At 40.0% G+C, this 15,851-nt stretch overlaps 1 protein-coding gene across 1 annotated transcript in view; it reads right to left on the reverse strand.

Annotated features, from left to right (window-relative positions):
* Window positions 1–2,876: 2,876 nt before the first annotated feature.
* MAP7 (microtubule associated protein 7) overlaps window positions 2,877–15,851 on the reverse strand; it is a 187,082-nt gene continuing 174,107 nt past the window's right edge. Inside the window, exons 18-19 of the mRNA XM_065401434.1 lie at window positions 9,566–9,798; window positions 2,877–3,127 (exon numbers count right to left, since the gene is read on the reverse strand). Of these exons, the coding sequence (XP_065257506.1) occupies window positions 2,877–3,127; window positions 9,566–9,798 (484 nt within the window). The remainder of the gene's footprint in view (window positions 3,128–9,565; window positions 9,799–15,851) is intronic.

Raw genomic sequence — 15,851 nt, forward strand, 5'->3', positions numbered from 1 at the left:
CGTTTTATTTACTCACCTCATGAAATGCTATTCCAGCCTGCAGCCTGATCCCTCAGAAAGGGTAACTTTTTTTTTAATTATTACTTCTCATAGCCAATATTTTCCTACCACTTGCAGTTCCACCCAACACATAATGACCCATTGGAATCATGTACTTTATATGGCCTTAATGTTTTGATAACGGAGTACGGTCTAGAAAAAGGTTTGAAAAAACGTGTCAACTTACTCTATTAAAATGTTTAATGGCTACAGCTATATTCCTGCCATGTACATGGCTGATAAAATACATGCAAAGTTTAGCCAATATTGGGTATCTTTTTGAACACACAGTAAGCACTGTATGTGTGTGAGGTTTTATTTATGTAAAAACCAGGTTTTATTAAACACACATTCTTCCTAACACATTTGTATATGCAAACTATGCTGTGCTCTTTGATATTAACAATATTCTATTACTAGTCAGTGTTTGTGTTCATTATTTCATAGTACCCATATCACTAAAGTGCCTGGAGCTACCGAACTAAAGAGAAAGAGAACTGGAGCTAGAATATGGAAGATGTAAAGGGCAACACGTTCACTAGTGAAGAACAGTGAACTCAGAGGAAGAAAATGATAGTAATTAGTAATAAATAGAGTAATGAACTCACTGGGGTTGGGTGTCATCCAAACTACCACACTTTCATACTACAATGTCAGGATAAGGGGCCTTAGGGTAAATAACAATCATGCCCATTGTATGGATTATGTTTCAAATATAGCAGTTAACATGGACATATTTTCTCCCCTTCCTAAAAAAAACAACAACCCCAAACAAACAAACATAACCCCCACCTTGTAGCATGTCTAAACAGAGCTTTTTCAGGAAAATGTAACATGCACGAACTAGTCTATTTAATGCACCAAAGGAGCACCAAAGGCATTGCTGTATTTGTGTGTGAGTGTTAATTTTTTTAAAGAATGGAACCTGGAGAGCTTATAAAAAACCATTGGAGATCTATGACAGAATTCAAGTTGTCTTGTGTTAGTTAACTACTATGATTTAAGGCTAAATTTTGCCTTCATGTAACTGTATATAAATCCCACACAAGTCTTTGTGGGTTGCATCTGAATACCTGAAGGCTGAATTTGGACCTGAGTGGTTAAGTAAAGTCTGGAGTTTTACAAATATGTTTATGCTTAAGCATGTCATAAAATTAAATCAGCCGAGCATTTACTAGACAAACTGAAATATACAGAAAGTTGGTATCAGGTGGTTTATAATCAGTGTTACATTTAGTGGTGAGTGTAACTGAATCACTGCTAATTTTTATGGCATTATACTGGAGAATTAGTACATTTGTTAAACCCAATAGAATGGCCAGATATCATGCTATTTTGTTAAGGATGGTTCAGTTGGACTATGCAACTTTCATCTTGCAATCAAAGAACATGCACAAGAAGTCAATTTTCCATGGCATGCTTTGGGTAACAAAACCACAATTCCAAAATTGTCACTCCAACATTTTGAAAGTTCTTAATTGAAGTATAACTTTGGAGAAAACATCCTCTTCCTATAGGCTTTGAGGCTGCATTTATAAATTTCACAACAAATGCCATTTGATGTAATCTTTAGGACTGTAGTATATCCAGCACCTGTTTGGACCACCTCTCAGCAGGTATGCACACCCAGAGATTTAAAAAAGGCTAAATGGTACCAGTGCTTTTTAAGCTGTGGGAATAACTATACTGGATGGAGAGATGTAAGAGTTCTGTGCACTGTTCTGCTGAACATCTGCTCCCACATGTGTTCAGGAAAGTTTCTTACCATAAATGCTGGAAGGTTTCTCCTTCATTTGGGATTTGCAGAGCAGTGATCCAAAGACAAAACTGGTACGCTGGGGTGTACTATTCCTTTGGTAAAAGCCATCTGTGAATTCTGTGAGTGTCCAGTGGAAAAGGGGCGGGATACTCCAGGGGGCTGCTCCGGGGTTGGAGTGTGCCTATCACTAACCTGCAGAGGGACACCAGAGTCTGCATAGGCTAAGAGGGGAGGGCTTGTGTTGCCAGTGGCTGGTGGAGTTGGGGAACTGACCCCTAGCAGGCACAGACAAGGCTTCCTCATACTACAGGCAGGTGGTAGAGAGGAGCCTTACAACTCTGGTTACCCCTGGGAAGCATCACATGGGCTGCCATTGCTCTTACATGAATTCCCATGCATGACAACTCAGGTTGAAAATTTTGCTGAGAAAGCTGACTGTGTTGACAGTCCTGGAAGATGAATAGCTTGAAAAAGAATATACTTGAACCACGGCTTCCTACAGAAAAGGGGATTTTTCATGCAATCCTATTTGTTTGTATAAGAGAAAGCAACAAAGTTATTCATCTTTTTTATGGTTAGTACTAGCTAAAGTGTGAACAAACCATTCTCCCATGGCTGGTGACTTGCTCTTAACTTTAGGATGTGGTCTGGACCAAATTCAAACAATCATTATTGCTCCTTTAGCTAGCAGAACTAAAGGTGCAAATGAAGCATTGCCAGGCATGAGTCCCTGTGGTGAATACCACTGGTGGAAGGGCCTTTCTGACAGGTGTAGACCCAGCTTTGCAGGAGCACCTGGCACAGGTGATACATTGGGGGTGTTCTGCAGTGACCTGGGGTGGGAGTAGGGCATGCCTGGTGCAGTCCCTGTTCCCTGGCAATTCTCCACTGCCACATGGCTCATGGAGAATATGGCAGTGGGGGTATGGCTTAAAGCACCTCAGAATGCTGGCCTAACTTGTACCAGGAGCTGAACCAGATCCAGGAGCCCCCCATAAGTAGGGGAAGTACAAGCTACCTCCCTTCAGTCTCTCTAATGACTCTAGCACCAATGCTGGGATGAGTTGCCCCACCCATCTTATGACTTCTGCCTTGTGACCATTACTACAGCCTTAGTATTCCAAACTCCACCCCTCACCATGCCTTCAACCACCACCCGTCCATTAAACTCTCTCTGGAACGCTCCTACACTAGCATCAACTTCTTGGACACCACAATCAGCTTCAACAATGAAACCCTCCAGACAGCTATATACAAGAAACCCACGGTTCGCCATGCCTGCCCTCACGGATCCAGTAACCACCCCAATCACACCAAGAAATCTGTTATCTACAGGCAGGCACTCAGATACCACAGAATATGCTCTGAGGAGAAAGTCCGGGATATACACCTTAACACCACTTTCACCAAACAGGGACACTCCACCAGAGAAGTAGATCGCATCATGGAATGGGCCACCCCAATACACCAAGAGAACCTACTTCAATACAGAAATAAACCCTCCTCTGACTGCACACGCCTAGTTGTTGCTTAGCACATGGGAATCCATAGAGGGTATAATCAAACTCCATCTTCTGGCCTTCAAACAATCCCCAACCTCTCCAAACTCATCATCAGAAGCAAGCTCCCCATAGACCAAGACACAGCAACTCAAAGCGGCACCAGACCCTGCCAGAACAACAGATGCAAAACCTGCAGACATATCTCCACTCCTACTATGATTAACACTCCCCACAACACACCTTTCAAGATCTATGGGCCCAAAGACATGCCTATCACAACACGTGGTGTACCTCATGCAGTGCACTAAATGCCCCAATAACAACTACATGGGTGAAACCAGACAATCACGATGCTCTCAAATGAACATCACGCAGGAAAATGATAAAAGACAAAAACACCCTATCACCCGTGGGGCAACATTTTCCACAAAGCAATCACTCTATACCTGACCAATCAGTCCTCATCCTCAAAGGAAAACTGCACAACACTTTTTCAAAAGACGAGCCGGAGACCTTAAATTCATAACTTTGCTAGATACTAAAAACCATGAACTGAATAGAAACACTGTTGTAATAAGCCATAAATCCAATCTATAACCCACTAACAACCCTCCCCTTCCTTTCCTCCCTATTACTAGAGGAGTGTTAATGGGCCATTTTACCTTGAATGGTCTCTTGAAATGTATTTTAACTATTTATGCTAAACAATCTGTTCCACCTTGTATTTAGCTGTGACACTCTAAGTACGTTTACCAGACCTGAAGAAGAGCTCTGCTTAAGCTGGAAAGTTTGTCTCTCTCACCAACAGAAGTTGGTCCAATAAAAGATATTCCGTCACCCACCTTGTCTCTCCAATATCCTGGGAGCAACATGGCTACAACAACACTGCATATGGTCAAATAGACATTTATCAACATTTATTGACAAAATCTAATCCTTCCAAGCCTAAATACAGTTCACTTTGCAAACTTGTGATACAATTAGAATCTGTTCTTTTATCTGTTTTTCATAGAATCACAGAAATGTAGGGCTGGAAGCAACCTCGAGGGGTCATCTAGTCCAGCCTCCCATGCTGAGGCAGGACCAAGTATATCTAGACCATTCATGACAAGTGTTTGTCTAACCTGTTCTTAAAAAAACCTCTGATGAGAGATTCCACAGCCTCCCTTGGAAGCCTAAACCAGTATTTTTCTATTTTATTTGGAATTTTACCTAACTGGAAACATTGTTTAAGACTTTGGCAAGAAGTAAAATAGGGCATTTCCTGTTAGGAATGAGATGAAAAAGTGAAGAGAAAAGAATGTAAGAAACTGAAACGTGATGACTAAACCTGCATTTGTGATGCAGTGCTTAATGTCATGGACAAATTTGCTACAGAGCTCTTGATTGTGGCACTATGAACAACTGATTGAGGCGATGAGATGAATATTTTCAATTCCCAACAATATGAAAATGTATGACTTCCCACTTCATAATGCTTGTTATTATTGTAATGTAAGTAAGACTTTTACAACTCCTAATTCTACCATCCTGGAATAGTCAAACAGCCCCTGACTGTGCAGATGGTTAAAACTGTTACAGTAACTGTCGACAAAGCTGACACCATTATATCCCATGCCCACCTATATTTGATACTATGGTCTAGTAATAAAAACAATATTTTAAAGAAGATTGACTTTTTCCTCCATTTAAAATCTTCTGTTTTCAAATGAAGGTGGGTCAAAACCAGGACTTCAAACCTTAAACCCTATGAATTTTTTGTCAGTAATTCTGATCCAAATGCCCGGATCTGAATTTACCCTTCTAGTTTTGGTTCCAGGTCAGACCCTACAGCAAAAAGGGGCTTTTTTTCTAATTCTGGTTTAGATATAGAATACATTTCATGAGAACTCTTTTCATTATAGTTCCAGTTTGGCAAAGTACTTAAGAACGGCTTAACTTGAAGCATGTTCTTAAATCTTATTGATTTCAATGCTGCATCAGAGTTTTTGGTCTGAAATCTCATGAGTACTGTTCATATGATCTCAAGGCCATCAAATTTGAATCCTAATCCAATCCCTGTTTTAAACATAATTTGAATCTAGATCCAAATACCAACTCCTTGGTCCATCCCTACTTGTAAATGAGCCTGTGCTACTTGCCTAATAAACAGATGAGAGAAAACCAAACAGTCACAAATAAGTGAAGAGTAGCTAGAACAATTTTCAAGCATAAACTGCTCCCTGGATAAAACTAATGTAACAAGATAACCAAAATATAAAAGGTACAAATATTCCAAATTTTATTTGGTTCTTACATACTATATAGATTAAAAGAAATAAAACCTACATATTTTGGACATATTTTTAAATATAATGGTTATGTACATGGAGAACTGTAAAGAAAGCAGAAAACAAACCCAATTCATTTCACTAGATCACAAACTATTTCTAAAACATTCTGACTGAATGGCTTCTCTTCCTCTTCCCCCCCCCATATAATCGGGGAGATGAAGTATCATTTTATGAATTTCCAGTAGATTTATCCAATCTCCGTTTTGAGAAGACACGCACCCTGTAGCTGTGGAAAGTCAGCTCTTCAAAACATTCTTCATAGAATTCTTTCAAGTCTTACCTTAAACTGAGCTTCCCTTTGATAACAAACTTGCTGCAGTGTTGCTCATTATGGGCCTGATCCAATGCCCAAAGGAGTTAATCGAAGGATCCTCATTGGGGCAGATCCCCAGCGGGTGTAAAATGTCATAGCTCCCTGGACCTCAATGTACTCCAGCTGAAGATCTGTCCCATTGATTTCAATCAGTGCCCCGGTAACGTCTCTCATGCACAACACTTAAGTACACCTCTGCCTCGATATAACGCTGTCCTCGGGAGCCAAAAAATCTTACCATGTTATAGGTGAAACTGCGTTATATCGAACTTGCTTTGATCTGCCAGTGTGCAGCCCCGCCCCCCCGGAGCGCTGCTTTACCGCGTTATATCTGAATTCGTGTTATATCGGGTCGCGTTATATTGGGGTAGAGGTGTAGTAATTTCTGCCATTAGGAGCACTCTTTATAAAAGCAAAAAAAGTGCAAGATTTTTCAGTCAAGCTCGGTAGCAGCAAAAGTGACAAGTTTGGAATGCTGAAAGTGAAAAATCTGTGTCAGTGGACTAAAGAGGAATGGTAAGATTCAAGTCATTATCCGGTGATAAAGTGTACTGCATTTTAAAAAATGAACATTAAATAAATAAAAAGAACAAACATGCATCATTTTCCATTTGCTCTGAAATGAACCCCCCCCAAAAAACACCCCTCCCTTTCTTGCCCCAAAATCAATATTCAAGTTCACACAGAGTGTCACAATCTGATAAGGCAAAGAAAGATCCCTCCATTACTGGGAACAGCAGCAATTTACAGGACTCAAAAAATGATTTTTCTGAGTGTCTGCATGTGTACCTTTTATCATACCGTGGACATGAATGCAACTAACAAAATCAAGTTTGCAATATTGTTTTACCACATTTTTCTAATTTATTCAATTAGATGATTTATTTTTGTACTGAACAAAATTCATAAATACATTATCTAGGAGAACAACAGGTTTTCGTCTTGTCCATGAAAAAATAGTGCTTCAAATTTTCATATTTTAAAACCTGTTCTGCTTTGTGTTTTTAAAGAAAATGCAAGAAGATCGTAGTGACATTTGAATTTACAGAACGTCCATGTAGAAGTTACATTTACAAGAACCTGATACAGAAGCCTATATTTTGCCCCCATAATTAGAGTTCTCTGCAATAATATTTAAACCAACAGGTTTAAATGAAACCTCCCATTAGCCCTACTTGTAGAGCAATGAGATGTTTATTTTTCAAGTATTAGATCCGTAAAACGTAGAAGATTAGTCGCCAATTTTAAAAGCAACCACCCATCTTCAAAAAAAAAAAAAAAAAAAAAAAAAATCAGGCCCTTTACCCCAATCAGCTCATTACTATCAGATTCCAGTGCCTTTTGTCTTGAAGAATGCAGAAAATATTGATTTGCGAAAAGGAGCTTGTTGGAAAAAAAGCCATTTTAAGTAATGCACGTGAAGCATGATTTTCTAATGGTGAAAACTATTAGATAGAAAGATAATCCATGTCTATTCTCCATCACTTCTTCTGCTGGTTTTACTAAGGTCCTTTCAAAAAAGATATCCACAAATGTTTTAGAAAACTGGAGAGAGAAAATAAAACAGTCCTTCATAGTATGGAAGGAACTCCATAGGCAGCAGAGATGCTTACTTCATCTTTGGCTCTTCAGAAGAAACGGTCAGATAACTTCTATATGAAAGGCAATAAAAAGGACAGATTAGCAGATGGGAATCATTTTTATCTAAAAAGCCGATTTAAACAGCACTTTCATTGGCTGATCCTTTTGCTCAAATTTTCTATACATGGAAGAAGGAAATAATGCAGGCAGCTGATTTAGCTTGTGATATTTATTATTCAGTTCATACCCAATATATACAAAATTCTAGTCTGCTTCTTTACAGAGATCTACAGCGATGGCTGCTGCAGGCAAACCTTCAGTATCAATATCAGAGATAGAGCCTCCTGGTCATCGTGTTATTAGGGAAAGGTATTCAGTATTCTTATGTATAAGGCAGTAACCATTTCCCCATTCCATAGAGAACACCCCACAAGAGGGGTACAACTTTCCATTTGGATAGTTGGAACATATTGCTGGATCAGAAGCTGCTAAGACAGTGGCAACTAATTATGTCACAGCAAGGTTCTCCTGTTCATGCTGCTGCTGAAGCACATTGTGCAAACACTTATAAAACATCCTCATGAGCAGAACTGGGTGAAATTTTTCATTTGAAACCTTTTACAGCAAAAAATGAAGATTTTAGCCTTCGGCAACCAAACATTTTTATGAATTTGTGTCAGTTTTGCTGAATTGTTTCAGTTAGAAAGAGCAAAAAGCTGAACAAATTGAAATGTTTTGATTTGTTTTGGTCAAAACAACTTTTTGTTTCTAAATTTACTTTACTTTTATTAAGATATAATCAAAAACATTTAAAAATGGTCAATATCAAAATGTAACATTTTGATTTGTTGAAACAAAAAATTTCAATTTTGTTAAAACAAAAAACTTTTGTTCAACCTGTGTGACGGACTGAGAAAAACGTCATAATATTTTGTATGAATATGGTGTGTGCCTCAGTTTCCCTTTTGTGGTGCATGGTTAACTAAGTGGGGAGCGGGAAAGGTTGTTTACTCTTTGCAGAAACCCAGTGATCCAGGTGTGACTGACCTAGCTGCCTCGGGTCTGGGCCCCCATGCCCATGGAGAGTCCGAGAAGACAACGGCCACACCAATTGCCCAGACATTTGGCACCTAGCAACTAACCACCATGGATGGCCCAACCTCTGCAGGAAGCCAGCTGGGTGTGACCAGCTGGAGAACAAAGGGCTAAGGAGGGGGGCCAGGTAACAATATTTGCCCAGGAACAAGGACAAAGGAGTGAGGAGGGGCCAGGTGGGGTTGTTAAGTGTGGGCTGCTGGAAACAGGAGAAGCTTCTGGACTGGGACGAAGAAGGGGTCAGAGGGCTCGGGACTGACCCAGATGGACTATGCTGTAATTTTCTGTTCTCTATGTTAACTAAAGACTTTCTATGCTGTGTTCCAGACCTCTAATAAACCCTTCTGCTTTTACAATGCTGGCTAAGAGTCACTCCCATTTAAGGGAGTTGGGGGTGCATTGCTCCCTTTGGGCGTAGAAGTCTCTCTCTCCCTCAGGTGTCCAACTCAGGTGGACTCGCTGGAGGGAGCTCACAGTGTGAAGCAGGGGTGTGGAAAGCTCTGAGGCTCGGTGAAGCCAAGTGGCTTACCCTAGTGAGTGTTGACCCTAAGGGGGCTGACACAATGAAGGGGTCCTCCCAGGGACAGTTCCAGAGCTGTTCAAGAGCAATGGACCTGTGTGTCCGGGACAACCTGACATGATTTTTTTTTCAGAATCGTGAGTGAACTGAAATATCTGTTATTCACACCCCTATACGCAGGAAGCCAAGATTTACTAGGAACCCCTTATTTCCCCTGACATTAGGTTAACAGTCATGATTCACACAGCACTATGCAAGTATACATGGCTTTGCAAACACATAGTAAGACATGCTCTCTGCCCCAAATATTTTACAACCTAAACTGCTTAAATTAACCATCTGGTTATGTACATCAATTAGGGACTCCATGGTCTCTCTCATTTACAAAATATTACAAATTCTAATGGTCCAAAGCAAACCTACCTGCTGTTTGATGTGTTTGAACACTATCTACCTGAGGCAATGGCCCCAGAGTCCCCTTATCTTCAAAGGCTAAAATTGGATTCAAAGGAATTTCAGGGCTATTGCTTCCATCATTGTTCAAGGCATCCAATGTGGATGGTTTAGATCCAATGGGTAAGTTTATGATCTCTTCAAAGTTGTCATTCTGCATAGACACTCCATTTTCATTTGGTTCTTTTCCAGGATTGAGATTACTGGAAGAAAAAATATAAATAAAAATCTTACTAATAATGTATGTTATTAGGGTACTGGGACACAGCTAGTCAAGAGCTGAAACTAAACAATCCACACACAATAGTGACCATTAGTTTTCATATACTGTAGTATTATTCAGTATGTACAGTATTTGGGGTAGCAGTGAACAAATGACCTCAGCATTTACTTTCACCCTTATTAGAAATCCACATTTCTTTTTTCCCTAAGAAATAAGAATTTTTAGGGCCAGACCCAAATTTAGAAAACGAGTCTCCACTAGCTAGCATATCCGCCACTTGAAGATGGATGACACTTACATGTACGTGTTCCTGTTGATCTGTCAGAACCAAAAGAATCACTTTGAAAGAAATGCATTAAGTAAAAGCAACATTATAAGTAGAAGAGAAGTCTGCATTCAGCTACAGTGATTTATTGTATACTATACTGAACATTAATTGCAGAGCTAGACATCAAGTTACATAAGCCATATCTAGCGATAATCTGCACTCTAATTTTGTTCAGTAAGTGTCCTATTTCAGAATAGGACTGGTGTCCATTAAGCCTGGTGATGTTATGCCTTTGTATTACTCATAAGAATGCCATAATCTGCTGCACCATAGTATCAATGGACATATCATGGCTACAGCAAGTGACCCACACAAAAAAGAAACCGAAGAGAAAAAAATGGTAGTACAATCCTATTTATTTACCGACCTTTAGTACGTCTAAGGTATTTCTGTGTTACCTTTCTCTGCTCTGTACATCTCAGATATCTTGAGACTGGCATTCTCTAAGACTGCAAGTGCCTTTGCTCTTCATAATATCAAGTACTTTCCTTTACAAGACCTGCAGAATATGAGTATGTCTTGCCATTCCCTAATTTTGCAGGCTCTGCTCTTGTCCTGCTGCAACCTTCTCTTTCTGACCTACCTAACATCTGCTCCCAGTCCGTCCAGATGTGAAACTCATTTATTGTGTCTGCTGCTTTGACCATCCAGTCCTCCTTCAGATTCATCATCTTCTGCAAGCTCCTACTCCTTACCTTCCAGGCCCTGCCCATCTTTGCCCTATCCAACCCCTCTGCCCTTGTCCTCGTTCACTCTGCCCAAGCCAATACCAACATCCTCATTGTCTCTCACTCAGATCTGGGCCTTCTTGCTTGCTTCCCCATATGAATGGAACCCTCTTCTTAACTGTGTCTGCCCTCTCCTCCTCCAAGTCCCCTAGTAAAATATGCCTCTTCTATGAGGCTAATAAACCCTAATATTTCCCTCTAAGTAAATGTATTAAAAATACCAAAAATCCCTGATGAACCTTGATGACGCATGAATCATTCTCCTAAGCCTCCATGTTATCTTGTTTCTGTAACTTCTCTCCTGCTTAACACACCTCAGTGTCTGTCACCATCCTGCATTATTTTTTGTTTTAACATCTGAGTCTGCTGCTCTCATTTGCACTGAGTGGTCCCTCACTCCATGTAAGAGGATTATGGTGTTATTCATTGTGCGAATGGCAGCACTGGGGCTTAAATTTTAAGCTCCTTGGGGCACAGGCATTGATCTTTATTTGTCCATAAAGCATCATGTAAACTTACAGTGATGTATAGATTAATAATAAAACCCTTAATAATTTAGGTCCTGGCATCCTAAGGCACCTCCTCTCTATTTGGACCATACCACAGCTGTTGCGATCAGCTGGAATGCCTTATCTGAGGGTCCCCAGATTTGTATGTCAGGGTCTGACATCTCTGGAATTTCTTTTACTCCATCCAGGTCTAACAGGGCTTATCAACTGTCTCAGGCCATTTCTGAGCAGGTGGTTCAGTATTACAGCACGTTTTCTGTTGACTATAGGTTTGAGAGTCTTTTTAATAAAAAATAAACCATGTGCCAATTGGAAGTTATTTACTGGATTTTCTGTGGTGTTCAGCACTTCCCAAACATCGATGAATTTATCACCGCATCCCCCCGAAAAAGTGAAGTATCATCATCATCGCCATCCTATACATGAGAAACCGAGGCAGAGAGATTACGTGATTTAACTAGGATTACACAGGAAGTCTGGATTTGAGCCCAGATCTCGAGTGCCAGGCCAGTGCCTCAGCCACAAACCAGCCACCCTCTCAGAAGACCACCCCCTTCTTCACTTTGTTGGCATGGTAGGTGGGATTTTTAAATGAGAGGGAGTGCAGCCTAGTGGATAGAACATTGGACTAGGACACAGCAAACCTGGGTTCTATTCCTGGTTCTGACAGTGGCTGGCTGGAAGACTTTGGGCAAGTCACTTCCATTTTCCATGCCTCAGTTTCCCCATGTGTAAAATCAGGATAACTATACTGACCTTGCTTGTAAAATACTATAAAAGAGCTAGGTATTATTGTTATTAAATGTGCTTAATTGTTCTCTTAACTCTGCTCCCATTAACTGTGAATGACTTGAATGGGAGCAGTTAGGCTAATATGGAGAGCACGTGAAAAATCTCATTCATTTGTTTTTGTTTTTATTTTTTTGTAAATATGCAGAGAGAAATTGATAGGAACATAAAGCAAATAGATAAAAACTGCAGTGACACTGATAGCGTCATTGCAAAATAACATCTTGCCTCTGGAAATCCACATTAGGCCTCTAGTTTAATAAATCACTCAGGAGGTATTTAATTCTTCACATTTATTTTAAGTGAAAAGCAAAAAAATTAGTAGTGGCACAATTATGGACGGAGCACTTCAGAAAGCAAAACTGCATTAGATCTGGACACTTCAGTACCAGGGAGACAAACTGGAGGAAGTTCAGAGAAGAGCAACAAAGCTGATTGGGTGATGGAAGGTCTGACTTCGGAAAGATTAAAAGAGCTACTGTAAAATATATATTGCTTGGCTAAGTGATAATTAAAGTCTTATGGTTGGACCTGATAGATATTTAAAAGTATATGAAAGGAGTAAACATGAATGAAGTGGAATTACTTAGGATTTGATTTAATTATTTTTTTGATCACTCATCTAGGATCAGTGCCTCAAATAGTTTACTTGTCCTTAAAGCATTTGTAGTGATCTGTCAAAATATTTCTACACCTGGCTGCGCTAGGATCTTAGGAGATACTAGACCTTAAATAATGACTGTCACCTGATTTATTAACATTATTTCGGCAGAGCCGTCAGAGATTAATGCTTTCTTGGATGCTGGGTTCCAGGTTTTTGGATAAAGCATTAGCTCTATCTCTACCATTTCCTGAGATAGCAGGCTCTCATACCAGGTCAGTAATGAAGAGGTGGAGATGTGGGGAAGGCAAGATAGTCATCAGAGTAAAGGGGTTTTAAAGGGTGATATATCACAGCATGCCAGACTGAGAAATGAATACTGTATAAGCTCTGAAAACCCAGCAGCATTCTTTTTCAGCTCAGACGGTTCACAAGACTGTACCCTTTCTACTGTCACTGGTCCCTAGTAGTGCCTTTTTTGAGACTGTCTTGGACTTAACATGGTAAGAACGAAGCACTGGCCCAGTGCAATGATCTGTGAGGGTGGTACACGAAGATAGCAAGAGCACTGATATGAAATTAAAAAAGAAAAGAAAAGACTGAACAGCACAATTCATTAGGCAGTAAAATATTCTCCCAAGGTAAGGGGCAGGTATGACATAACTTGGGTAAAGAACTAGAAAATGTATTATAGGCAACAATCTTTCCGTGGCAGGGAGATGGAATAGGTAACCCAACAGGAGTTATCTATGTTCAATTTCATGATATCACTTATGGATACTGTTCAGTGAATTAAGGGGGGGGAAAGAAGCAAGCTTTGGTGCCACAATTTGGAAACCCTGAGGGTGGGGAATATATTTTGGAACCTTCTTGCATTTTGATGAGGAATCTGAATTTTTTTTTGTTTGCCTTATACTATATTTCAAACCACAGTTTTAAATCTATTTTCCCAGTTCAACAATACACAGTCTGATTCATTTAAAAAAATGAATCAAAAGTAGATAAAACCCCCTGACATAAGAACATAAGAAAGGCCGTACTGGGTCAGGCCAAAGGTCCATCTAGCCCAGTATCCTGTCTACCGACAGTGGCCAATGCCAGGTGCCCCAGAGGGAGTGAACCCAATCAGCAATCAATCAATCATCCATCTTCACCCTCTGACAAACAGAGGCTAGGGACACCCTTCCTTACCCATCCTGGCTAATATCCATTAACGGACTTAACCTCCGTGAATTTATCCAGTTCTCTTTTAAACGCTGTTATAGTCCTAGCCTTCACAACCTCCACAGGCAAGGAGTTCCACAAGTTGACTGTGCGCTGTGTGAAGAACAACTTCCTTTTATTTGTTTTAAACCTGCTGCCCATTAATTTCATTTGGTGGCACCTAGTTCTTGTATTATGGTAACAAGTAAATAACTTTTCCTTATTTACTTTCTCATTTTAGTTGCCCTTCTCTGAACCTTTTCTAATGGCAGTATATCTTTTTTGAGATGAGGAGACCACATCTGTATGCAGTATTCAAGATGTGGGTGTACCATGGATTTATACAAGGGCAATAAGATACTCTCCATCTTATTTTCTATCCCCTTTCTAATGATTCCTAACATCCTGATTGCTTTTTTGACCTCCGCTGCACACTGTGTGGACGGCTTCAGAGAACTATCCACGATGACTCCAAGATCTTTTTCCTGATTCATGGGGGCTAATTTAGCCCCCATCATATTGTATGTATAGTTATTTCTTCCGATGTGCATTACTTTACATTTATCCACATTACATTTCATTTGCCATTTTGTTGCCCAATCACTAAGTTTTGTGACTAAAGACAAATAACCTGCCATTAATGGTGCTTCAACATCTGCATGAACTACTGTTTTTCTTCTTAATTCTGGGATGCTTTCTGATATAAGTGGAAGATTTCCACTTGCATATGCCATTTTAAAATCTGCAGTCTGCCCAGCACACCATTTCTAGGTGAGAAAGAGTAACATTACACTTATTTGAGTGAATGATTTGTAACTATGAAGCTCTTGACACAAACAATACCAATGATAAGTCAAATATGAGGCCAGGTTCCTTTATGCTGAATATCACCTTATTACTCAGTGAGTAGCCCTAACGTGATAGTCAATGTGAGTAAGGGTGGCATAATCAGGCCCTTAAAAGTACTTTCAAAAGCTGGATGCAACAGAACTCAGTTTAATGTCCATAGGCAGTATTTGGGCATGTAGCAGTTATTAGATGTGATTTGAGAGATCAGCTTGAGACCACTTTGAAAAGCTGGACTCTAAATGTGATGAAACATTTAAAATTAGCATGAGTCCCACTTTCTCTCTCCTTCCACGAAACAAAACTGTTATAGTGTTTATAAATGTATAAATTAGAGCTATTATCTATTAGTAATAATTACTGATTAATTAATATACAGTATAATCAAGCTACAGCACACCATAGCATTTTCATTAGGGCTTATAAAGACTATCGATCTTCCAGGGATAATGAAGTCCTAGCAGGATAACAAGATCAGCACAGTTAATTAAAAGAATCAACAACAACAACAAAAGTCAACTGTCCTTTTCTGCTAGTATTCCTTTTATTTTTCTATTACTTTGTATCTATTAACATGGTAGCAGGGCTTTCACTGGAGTCTTGGTCCCAGCACACAGCCTGAGTAAGCTGGGTGCTCCTGTGAGTGGGTGGGGGAGGGCACAGATCAGAGGGGCAGATCAACCAACCTACTCTGCCCCACAAATACTCCATGATTCTTGACCTGGGCTCCAATGGCAAACTGGAGAACTTCCACAGCTCAGTACCCAGGAACCCAAACCTCTACTAATATTTAAAACCATCCTATTTATAAAGGCCAAATCCCATCCCCGAGTCCCTCCTTGGGGTACTGACCCAACTAATACCCGGAGGCATTGAATGGGGAGAGACAGGATGTGTTGCACTTGAGGTTTAAGCACCATTAAGCAGAGCAAGGAATGGTATATTGGGAGTGAACCAGGGGAGGTGTGGTCAGTGGATGCACAACTGTGCAGATGAGCCATCAGTTAAACTGTGAACCTCTTGCAGAGA

This window comes from Emys orbicularis, chromosome 3 (assembly GCF_028017835.1).
Source record: "Emys orbicularis isolate rEmyOrb1 chromosome 3, rEmyOrb1.hap1, whole genome shotgun sequence".
NCBI lineage: Eukaryota > Metazoa > Chordata > Testudines > Emydidae > Emys > Emys orbicularis.